Consider the following 10,857-nt stretch of genomic DNA (forward strand, 5'->3'; position numbering starts at 1 on the left):
GCCTGCGCAGTGAGAGAGAGAGAGTGCCGGCAGCGCTGAGCCTGCGCAGTGGGGGGCCGGGGAGAAGATGGCGGAGAAGGGGAAGCGGAGAGGAAAATGTCGGCGGTCGTGGCGGGAGGTCGGAACGCGGTGAGAGCGAGAGTCAGCCCGGGGAGCCCGGGGACTGGAGCCGGAGCCCGGGGACTGGGGCCGGGGACTGGGGCCGGAGCCCGGGGACTGGAGCCGGAGCCCGGGGACTGGGGCCGGGGACTGGGGACTGGGGACTGGGGACTGGGGCCGGGGACTGGGGCCGGGGACTGGGGACTGGGGCCGGGGACTGGGGCCGGAGCCCGGGGACTGGGGCCGGGGACTGGGCCCGGAGCCCGGGGACTGGAGCCGGGGACTGGGGCCGGGGACTGGGCCCGGAGCCCGGGGACTGGGGCCGGGGACTGGGGACTGGGGCCGGAGCCGGGGGCCCTGTCGCTCCCCGAGCCCCGGGTTCCCCCCCGGGGAGAGGCTGCCGGGTTGAAGCATCTCCTGACGCCCCCGCGCCGGGAAACCCACCTGGTTCCTTCAGGGAGGGGAATCTGCCGCCCTGACCCCGGTCTGACCCACATGTGACCCCTGACCCACAGCCACGTGGGTGAGTCCGGACTGCCCTCCAGGGGCGATGAACTCTGACCCGGAGATGCCCGGGTCCCGGGACCAATAAACTAACCGGCACCGGGGATTCACCGTGTCCCACACGGAGCCCCACAGGTCACCACCGTGACCCCCCCCCCCCCCCCCCCCCCCGGACAGAGGTCACCACCGTGACCCCCCCCCCCCGGACAGAGGTCACCACCGTGACCCCCCCCCCCCCCCGGACAGAGGTCACCACCGTGACCCCCCCCCCGGACAGAGGTCACCACCGTGACCCCCCCCCCGGACAGAGGTCACCACCGTGACCCCCCCTCCGGACAGAGGTCACCACCGTGACCCCCCCCCCCCCCCCCGGACAGAGGTCACCACCGTGACCCCCCCCCCCCTCCGGACAGAGGTCACCACCGTGACCCCCCCTCCGGACAGAGGTCACCACCGTGACCCCCCCCCCCTCCGGACAGAGGTCACCACCGTGACCCCCCCTCCGGACAGAGGTCACCACCGTGACCCCCCCCCCGGACAGAGGTCACCACCGTGACCCCCCCCGGACAGAGGTCACCACCGTGACCCCCCCCCCCGGACAGAGGTCACCACCGTGACCCCCCCCCGGACAGAGGTCATCACCGTGACCCCCCCCCCCCCCCCGGACAGAGGTCACCACCGTGACCCCCCCCCCCCGGACAGAGGTCATCACCGTGACCCCCCCCCCGGACAGAGGTCATCACCGTGACCCCCCCCCCGGACAGAGGTCATCACCGTGACCCCCCCTCCGGACAGAGGTCATCACCGTGACCCCCCCCCCGGACAGAGGTCACCACCGTGACCCCCCCCCCCCCCAGACAGAGGTCACCACCGTGACCCCCCCCCCCGGACAGAGGTCATCACCGTGACCCCCCCCCGGACAGAGGTCATCACCGTGACCCCCCCCCGGACAGAGGTCACCACCGTGACCCCCCCCCCGGACAGAGGTCACCACCGTGACCCCCCCTCTGGACAGAGGTCACCACCGTGACCCCCCCCCCCCCCGGACAGAGGTCACCACCGTGACCCCCCCCCCCCCGGACAGAGGTCACCACCGTGACCCCCCCCCCCGGACAGAGGTCACCACCATGACCCCCCCCCCCCCCGGACAGGTCACCACCGTGACCCCCCCCCGGACAGAGGTCACCACCGTGACCCCCCCTCCGGACAGAGGTCATCACCGTGACCCCCCCCGGACAGAGGTCATCACCGTGACCCCCCCTCCGGACAGAGGTCATCTCCGTGACCCCCTCGCACTCCGACCCCCCTCTGGACAGAAGTCATCTCCGTGACCCCCTCTGGACAGAAGTCATCTCCGTGACCCCCTCCGGACAGAGGTCATCTCCGTGAACCCCCTCGCACTCCGACCCCCCTCCGGACAGAGGTCATCTCCGTGACCCCCCTGCACTCCGACCCCCCTCCCAGACAGAGGTCTTCTCGATGAGCGGGGGGAGGAGAGAGTTGGGGAGAGGGGAAGACGGGTGGAGGGGTTAACGTGGGGAGGGGGAGACAGAGCAACAGGAACAGAGAGAGAGACGGATTCTTTCACTAATCCCCTCCCATCTTGTTTTGCAGGTTCTCCACACTGCTGCGTGATAAACCCCTCTGTACCTCGTGGGAGAAGAAGATGGTGGCAAGGAGGGAGAGGCAGGCAGTGAAGGAGATGAGTCAACAGCTTCTGGAGGGCCGGAGGAGAGAAAAGGAGGTGAGAGAGTGACCTCGCCACAGGCCAGGCTTCCACAGCTGGTGAGGGATTCGCTTCACATCAGGCTGTCCCTCACATGGCCCCCTGCCCTCTCGCGCGGGGGGGCCTCACTGCTCTCTCTCACGTGCGGGGGGCCGGCCCCTCCCCCCGATACCTCGCGCGCGCTGGCCTCCCCCCCCCCCCCCCCGAGCGCTTGCCCGTCCCCCCGTTCCCTCGCGCAGCCCTCTGCCCACACCCCGGTCCCTCGAACGAGCTGATCCCCCCACTCCGTCACGCATGGGGCCCCCCTCCACTCGGCCCCACCCTCGCCGCCCCACCCTCGCCCCCCCGCCCTCGCCTCGCCCCCCCGCCCTCGCCCCCCCGCCCTCGCCCCCCCTCGCCGCCCCGCCCTCGCCCCCCCCGCCCCGCCCTCTCCCCACCCCGCCCTCCCCCCACCCCGCCCTCCCCCCACCCCGCCCTCCCCCCCACCCCCTCCTGATCCCTCCCCCCCACCCCCTCCTGATCCCTCCCCCCCACCCCCTCCTGATCCCTCCCCCCCACCCCCTCCTGATCACTCCCCCCCCACCCCCTCCTGATCCCTCCCCCCCACCCCCTCCTGATCCCTCCCCCCCACCCCCTCCTGATCCCTCCCCCCCACCCCCTCCTGATCCCTCCCCCCCACCCCCTCCTGATCCCTCCCCCCCACCCCCTCCTGATCCCTCCCCCCCACCCCCTCCTGATCCCTCCCCCCCACCCCCTCCTGATCCCTCCCCCCCACCCCCTCCTGATCCCTCCCCCCCCACCCCCTCCTGATCCCTCCCCCCCACCCCCTCCTGATCCCTCCCCCCCCACCCCCTCCTGATCCCTCCCCCCCCACCCCCTCCTGATCCCTCCCCCCCACCCCCTCCTGATCCCTCCCCCCACCCCCTCCTGATCCCTCCCCCCCACCCCCTCCTGATCCCTCCCCCCCACCCCCTCCTGATCCCTCCCCCCCACCCCCTCCTGATCCCTCCCCCCCACCCCCTCCTGATCCCTCCCCCCCACCCCCTCCTGATCCCTCCCCCCCACCCCTCCTGATCCCTCCCCCCACCCCCTCCTGATCCCTCCCCCCCCCTCCTGATCCCTCCCCCCCCCACCCCCTCCTGATCCCTCCCCCCCCCACCCCCTCCTGATCCCTCCCCCCCTCCTGATCCCTCCCCCCCCTCCTGATCCCTCCCCCCTCCTGATCCCTCCCCCCCTCCTGATCCCTCCCCCCCCCTCCTGATCCCTCTCCCCCCTCCTGATCCCTCTCCCCCCTCCTGATCCCTCACCCCCCCTCCTGATCCCTCACCCCCCCTCCTGATCCCTCCCCCCCCTCCTGATCCCTCCCCCCCCTCCTGATCCCTCCCCCCCCTCCTGATCCCTCCCCCCCCTCCTGATCCCTCCCCCCCCTCCTGATCCCTCCCCCCCTCCTGATCCCTCCCCCCCCCCCGATCCCTCCCCCTACACCCCTCCCTCTCTCTGTAACCTCCTCCAGCCCCTACAATACTCCAATCTCTCCAAAATGTCCTCCACTTCCGGCCTCTTGAGCTTCCCTTCATTCCCATTGCTTCGCTATTGGCGGCCGTGACTCCAACTGCCTGGGGGGGACCCTAACCTCTGGAATTCACTCCCTCATCCTCTCCACCTCTCTCCCCCTTGAAGGTTGATGCTTAAACCACGTAATGTCTGATTCCACCTTTTCAAATTTTGCGCGTGCCGTGCAGGCTAAGCAGAACTCAGTCAGATTTCTTTGCCTTTGTAATTATAAAGATGCTCATCAGATTGCTCTCAAAACCAGGGGCTTCACCCCCTCGCTGGGGCCACCAGGTTGCTGAGTTTGATCGATTCTCCTCTTCCCCTCCCTCTCCCGGGCAGGCAAAGAAACTCCGGCGCGAGGAAAACTTGAGGCGAAGACTGGAGAATGAGAGGAAGTCGGAGGTGGTGCAAGTGGTGAGTCTGCTCGCGGTTTGCGGTGGGATTTGCTGTTGTAAAACTCTGGGAGTCCTCTTCAAGCCCCTTGACGATGCTGACTCTTGTCCCCCCCCCCCAATCACCCAAGCATCCCCCATCGCCCGGGCCAAATTTCCTTCATCTCCTGAGAAGGTAGAGTCGTGTGCTCTCTCTCTCTCTTTAGCAAGGCCTTTGACAAGGTACCACATGGTAGGTTGTTACATAAGGTTAAATCTCACGGGATCCAGGGTGAGGTATCTAAATGGATACAAAATTGGCTTCTTGACAGAAGCCAGAGGGTGGTTGTAGAGAGTTGTTTTTCAAACTGGAGGCCTGTGACCAGCGGTGTGCCTCAGGGATCAGTGCTGGGCCCACTGTTATTTGTCATTTATATTAATGATTTGGATGAGAATATAGAACAAAGAACAATACAGCACAGGAACAGGCCCTTCGGCCCTCCAAGCCCGCGCCGCTCCCCGGTCCAGGATTGAATCCTGAATCCAGGATCCCCGCCCAATTTTCCAGCCTATCTACATCCTAATATCCTATCCACCGAGCTGTCCCTCACAGCTACGATGCTTTGTTCATTACAACCTATTAACTCACCCCCACCCCCCCCCCATTCCAGACCATGTGATCTCCAGGGAGAGGCGAAAACCCAGAGTGAAAACCCCAGGGCCAATATGGGGAAAAAAAATCTGGGAAATTCCTCTCCGACCCCCTGAGGCGATCGAAACGAGTCCAGGAGATCACACTGGCCCTGATCGGAAAATGCTTCCCAACCCTAGTCATTTCCACTTCCACGAACACCATCTGAATTCCCTGCCCCCGAGACAGGTTCCCAACTATCCGCAGTCTCGCTCTGTACTGGCACCAGCAAGATGATCATAGAGGTATGGTTAGTAAGTTTGCAGAAGACACCAAGATTGGTGGCACAGTGGACAGTGAAGAAAGTTATCTCCAATTGCAAGGGGATCTTGATCAATTGGGCCAGTGGGCTGACGAATGGCAGATGGAGTTTAATTTAGACAAATGCGAGGTGATGCATTTTGGTCAATTGAACCAGGGCAGGACTTACTCAGTTAATGGTAGGGCGTTGGGGAGAGTTACAGAACAAAGAGATCTAGGGGTACATGTTCATAGCTCCTTGAAAGTGGAGTCACAGGTGGACAGAGTGGTGAAGAAGGCATTCGGCATGCTTGGTTTCATTGGTCAGAACATTGAATACAGGAGTTGAGACGTCTTGTTGAAGTTGTACAAGACATTGGTAAGGCCACACTTGGAATACTGTGTACAGTTCTGGTCACCCTATTATAGAAAGGATATTATTAAACTAGAAAGAGTGCAGAAAAGATTTACTAGGATGCTACCGGGACTTGATGTTTTGAGTTATAAGGAGAGGCTGAATAGACTGGGATGGATATCTGAGGAAATAAAGGAAGTATCAAATTGAAAGAAAATGCTTCAAGTGGCAAAGATTAGTGGGAACCTAGAGGATTAGGAAATCTTTAAAGGTCAGCAGAAAGCCACGAAAAAAGCTATAAAGAAAAGTAAGATGGATTATGGGAGTAAACTCGCTCAGAATATAAAAGCAGATAGCAAAAGTTTCTACAAATATATAAAACGAAAAAGAGTGGCTAAAGTAAACATTGTTCCTTTAGAGGGTGAGAAGGGGGATGTAATAACTGGAAATGAGAAAATGGCTGAGGCATTGAACAGGTATTTTGTGTCGGTCTTCACAGTGGAAGACACAAATAACATGCCAAAAATTGATGACAGGACGGCTATGGCAGGTGACGACCTAGAAACTATCATTATCACGAAAGAGGTAGTGTTGGGCAAGTTAATGGGGCTAAAGGTAGACAAGTCTCCTGGTCCTGATGGAATGCATCCCAGGGAACTAAAAGAGATGGCGGGAGAAATAGCAAATGCACTACTGGTAATTTACCAAAATTCGCTGGACTCTGGGGTGGTTCCTGCAGATTGGAAAACAGCAAATGTGACACCACTGTTTAAAAAAGGAGGGAGACAAAAGGTGGGTAACTATAGGCCGGTTAGCTTAACCTCTGTAGTAGGGAAAATGCTTGAATCTATCATCAAGGAAGAAATGGCGAGACATCTGGATATAAATTGTCCCATTGGTAAGATGCAGCATGGGTTCATGAAGGGAAGGTCATGTTTGACTAATTTGGTGGAATTCTTTGAGAACATTCCATGTGCAGTGGACAATGGGGAACCTGTGGGTGTGGTGTATCTGGATTTCCAGAAGGCATTTGACAAGGTGCCGCACCAAAGACTGCTGCATGAGATAAAGGTGCACGGTGTTACGGGTAATGTATTAGCATGGATAGAGGATTGGTTAACTAACTGAAAGCAAAGAGTGGGGGTAAATGGGTGTTTTTCTGGTTGGCGATCAGTGACTAGTGGTGTGCCTCAGGGATCAGTGTTGGGACCGCAATTGTTTACGATTTACATAGATGATTTGGAGTTGGGGACCAAGTGTGTCAAAATCCGCAGATGACACTAAGATGAGTGGCAGAGCAAAGTGTGCAGAGGATGCTGAAAGTCTGCAAAGGGATATAGATAGTCTAAGTGAGTGGGCGAGGGTCTGGCAGATGGAGTACAATGTTGGTAAATGTGAGGTCATCCATTTTGGTCGGAATAACAGCAAAATGGACTATTATTTAAATGGTAAAAAATTGCAGCATGCTGCTGTGCAGAGGGACCTGGGTGTCCTTGTGCAGGAATCTCAAGGAGTTGGTTTGCAGGTGCAGCAGGTAATTAAGAAGGCAAATGGAATTTTGTCCTTCATTGCGAGAGGGATGGAGTTTAAAAACAGCGAGGTTATGTTGCAGCTGTATAAGGTGCTGGTGAGGCCACACCTGGAGTACTGTGTACAGTTTTGGTCTCCTTACTTGAGAAAGGATATACTGGCACTGGAGGGGGTGCAGAGGAGATTCACTGGGTTGATTCCGGAGTTGAGAGGGTTGGCTTATGAGGAGAGACTGAGTAGACTGGGACTATACACATTGGAATTCAGAAGAATGAGGGGAGATCTTATAGAAACATATAAGATGATGAAGGGAATAGATAAGATAGAAGCAGGGAAGTTGTTTCCACTGGCGGGTGAAACTAGAACTAGGGGGCATGGCCCCAAAATAAGGGGAAGCAGATTTAGGACTGAGTTGAGGAGGAACTTCTTCACACAAAGGGTTGTGAATCTGTGGAATTCCCTGCCCAGTTGAGGCTCCCTCATTGAATGTTTTTAAAGCAAGGATAGATAGATTTTTGAACAGTGAAGGAATTAAGGGTTATGGTGAGCGGGCGGGTAAGTGGAGCTGAGTCCACAAAAAGATCAGCCGTGATCTTATTGAATGGTGGAGCAGGCTCCTAGTTCTTATGTTCTTTTTTCTCTGGAGCGCAGGAGGCTGAGGGGTGATCTTATAGAGGTCTATAAAATAATGAGGGGCATAGATCAGCTAGATAGACAATATCTTTTCCCAAAGGTGGGGGAGTCTAAAACTAGAGGGCATAGGTTTCAGGTGAGAGGGGAGAGATACAAAAGGGTCCAGAGGGGAGGTGGTGAGTGTCTGGAACGAGCTGTCAGAGGCAGTAGTAGAGGTGGGTACAATTTTGTCTTTTATAAAGCATTTAGACAGTTACATGGGTACGATGGGTATAGAGGGATATGGGCCAAACGCGGGCAATTGGGACGAGCTTCGGGTTTAAAAAAAGGGCGGCATGGACAAGTTGGGCCGAAGGGCCTATTCCCACACCCCCTCAACCTGTGAGAATAGAGCAGGCTGAATTTCAGGCTAAGAAGGACTTGAGTCGAGTTTCTCTTCAAGTATAAAATTATAAAGATTGTGTCCCTTGAGTCTGTTGCCAATCAATGTCTTCTGGTGCCTCCGTCCCGCAGATCAAAAACCCTCTGAAGATCAAGAGGATGAAGAAGAAGCAACTGCGCAGGATTGAGAAACGAGACACTCTGAGGGCCTTGCAGCAGAGCCGACCCCGGGGGCAGCGGGAGTGACAAATCAAACAGCGGGGGGGCGAGAGAGGGACGGAGAAACTGGGTGTGGGGATGGAGGGAGAATATCGGATGGAGAGAGAGCCAGAGGGAGGCGCAGTGTGCCTCCCAGTCAGCCAGAGATGTGAAGAGGAAGCTGTACGTTAATATCACGGCGGCGATGTTCCTGACGTTTAAGTGTGGTGGGATTGAAGAGTCAAACAGGCCTTTGACATTGCCTATTTTCTAATTTGTGTGGCTGTCTGTGTGTGTGTGTGAGAGCGTGTGTGAGAGTGTGTGCCTGCGTGTGAGAGCGTGTGTCTGTGTGTGAGCGTGTGTCTGCGTGTGTGTGAGCGTGTGTGAGAGCGTGTGGCTGCGTGTGTGAGAGCGTGTGGCTGCGTGTGTGAGAGCGTGTGGCTGCGTGTGTGAGAGCGTGTGGCTGCGTGTGAGAGCGTGTGTCTGTGTGTGAGAGCGTGTGTCTGCGTGTGTGTGAGCGTGTGTCTGCGTGTGTGAGAGCGTGTGGCTGCGTGTGTGAGAGCGTGTGGCTGCGTGTGTGAGAGCGTGTGGCTGCGTGTGTGAGAGCGTGTGGCTGCGTGTGTGAGAGCGTGTGGCTGCGTGTGTGAGAGCGTGTGGCTGCGTGTGTGAGAGCGTGTGGCTGCGTGTGTGAGAGCGTGTGGCTGCGTGTGTGAGAGCGTGTGGCTGCGTGTGTGAGAGCGTGTGGCTGCGTGTGTGAGAGCGTGTGGCTGCGTGTGTGAGAGCGTGTGGCTGCGTGTGTGAGAGCGTGTGGCTGCGTGTGTGAGAGCGTGTGGCTGCGTGTGTGAGAGCGTGTGGCTGCGTGTGTGAGAGCGTGTGGCTGCGTGTGTGAGAGCGTGTGGCTGCGTGTGTGAGAGCGTGTGGCTGCGTGTGTGAGAGCGTGTGGCTGCGTGTGTGAGAGCGTGTGGCTGCGTGTGTGAGAGCGTGTGGCTGCGTGTGTGAGAGCGTGTGGCTGCGTGTGTGAGAGCGTGTGGCTGCGTGTGTGAGAGCGTGTGGCTGCGTGTGTGAGCGTGTGGCTGCGTGTGTGAGCGTGTGGCTGCGTGTGTGTGAGCGTGTGGCTGCGTGTGTGAGAGCGTGTGGCTGCGTGTGTGAGAGCGTGTGGCTGCGTGTGTGAGAGCGTGTGGCTGCGTGTGAGAGAGCGTGTGGCTGCGTGTGAGAGAGCGTGTGGCTGCGTGTGTGAGAGCGTGTGCCTGCGTGTGAGAGCGTGTGCCTGCGTGTGTGTGAGCGTGTGCCTGCGTGTGTGTGAGCGTGTGCCTGCGTGTGTGAGAGCGTGTGCCTGCGTGTGTGAGAGCGTGTGCCTGCGTGTGTGAGAGCGTGTGCCTGCGTGTGTGAGAGCGTGTGCCTGCGTGTGTGAGAGCGTGTGCCTGCGTGTGTGAGAGCGTGTGCCTGCGTGTGTGAGAGCGTGTGCCTGCGTGTGCGAGAGCGTGTCCCTGCGTGTGCGAGAGCGTGTCCCTGCGTGTGCGAGAGCGTGTTGACTGCGTGTGTGCCTGCGTGTGCGAGAGCGTGTGCGCGCCTGCCTGTGGGTGAGCGAGAGCGTGTGCGCGCCTGCGTGTGTGCCTGCGTGTGCGAGAGCGTGTTGACTGCGTGTGTGCCTGCGTGTGCGAGAGCGTGTGTGCGCCTGCATGTGTGAGAGCGTGTGCCTGCGTGCGTGCGTGTGCGCCTGCCTGTAGGTATGCGTGCACCTGCGCGCGAAGGAGACTGCGCTGTATCTGTTGTGACTTTCTGACAGACTCTCACCAACGCAGCTTAATTTACTGGAAATAATAAAAGCTTTCCTTTATTTTCTGATAAACTCGGTTGTTTAGTGTCAGTGTCTGGCTCCACTCAGCATCCATTCCATCCCAACAGGAGCCCTGGCTGTTTCCCTGCTTCCTTCTCTCTGTCTCTGACCCAGGGATCATCCCGGATGTGGGAGGGAATGCCAGGAGCAGCACCAGGTATACCGAAAAATGAAGTCAAAATCCCCGAGTAGCCACACTCCGGCGCCTGTTCGGGGACACTGAGGGAGAATTTAGCACGGCCAATGCATCCTAACCTGCACGTTTTCGGACTGTGGGAGGAAACCGGAGCACCCGGAGGAAACCCACGCAGACACGGGGAGAACGTGCAGACTCCACACAGACAGTGACCCAAAGCGGGAATCGAACCCGGGTCCCTGGTGCTGAGAGGCAGCAGAGCTAACCCGCTGTGCCGCAGAGAGAGATCGAGAGGCAGAGGACAAGGGGGAGGCAGACAGAGCGAGAAAGAGATATGTGGAGGAGTTTATGGAGGGAATTCCAGAGTTTGGGGTCCAGACAGGGAGAGGAAGTCACTGATAGACAGAACTAAACGATCCCACAACCAACGGATCGGATCTAAGCTCTCCAGTCCTGCCACATCCAGTCGGGAATGGTGGTGGACAATTAAACAACTGACTGGAGGTGGAGGCTCCACAAATATCCCCACCCTCAATGATGGAGGGGCCCAGCGCATCAATGTGAAAGATAAGGCAGCAATCTTCATCCAGGAGTGATGAGTG

The 10,857-nt window shown here is 58.9% G+C and overlaps 2 protein-coding genes across 2 annotated transcripts; one reads left to right on the forward strand and one right to left on the reverse strand.

Moving 5' to 3' along the window:
- Positions 1-2: 2 nt before the first annotated feature.
- Positions 3-10,131, forward strand: ccdc86 (coiled-coil domain containing 86). The gene is made up of 4 exons (XM_078207494.1): positions 3-129; positions 2,218-2,347; positions 4,223-4,297; positions 8,217-10,131. Exons 1-4 carry the CDS (start codon positions 68-70, stop codon positions 8,328-8,330), a joined length of 381 nt encoding a protein of 126 aa, XP_078063620.1. The 5' UTR covers positions 3-67; the 3' UTR covers positions 8,331-10,131.
- On the reverse strand, positions 8,546-10,093 carry LOC144489636 (uncharacterized; the record flags this gene model as incomplete). The annotated part of the gene is made up of 2 exons (XM_078207491.1): positions 8,546-9,751; positions 9,964-10,093. Coding segments are annotated over 2 exons (1,336 nt in total), but the record flags the coding sequence as incomplete, so codon positions are not given.
- Positions 10,132-10,857: the final 726 nt, after the last annotated feature.

The sequence above is a fragment of the Mustelus asterias genome, unplaced genomic scaffold, assembly GCF_964213995.1.
Source record: "Mustelus asterias unplaced genomic scaffold, sMusAst1.hap1.1 HAP1_SCAFFOLD_2380, whole genome shotgun sequence".
Taxonomy (NCBI): Eukaryota; Metazoa; Chordata; class Chondrichthyes; order Carcharhiniformes; family Triakidae; genus Mustelus; species Mustelus asterias.

What these genes read in the sequence shown, in the direction of transcription:
- ccdc86 (XM_078207494.1), top strand. Translation starts at nt 68, where the DNA reads ATGGCGGAGAAGGGGAAGCGGAGAGGAAAATGTCGGCGGTCGTGGCGG. An exon ending in GCCGGAGGAGAGAAAAGGAG is followed by an intron (nt 2,348 to 4,222) that starts GTGAGAGAGTGA and finishes TCTCCCGGGCAG; the next exon opens with GCAAAGAAACTCCGGCGCGA. An exon ending in AGTCGGAGGTGGTGCAAGTG is followed by an intron (nt 4,298 to 8,216) that starts GTGAGTCTGCTC and finishes TCCGTCCCGCAG; the next exon opens with ATCAAAAACCCTCTGAAGAT.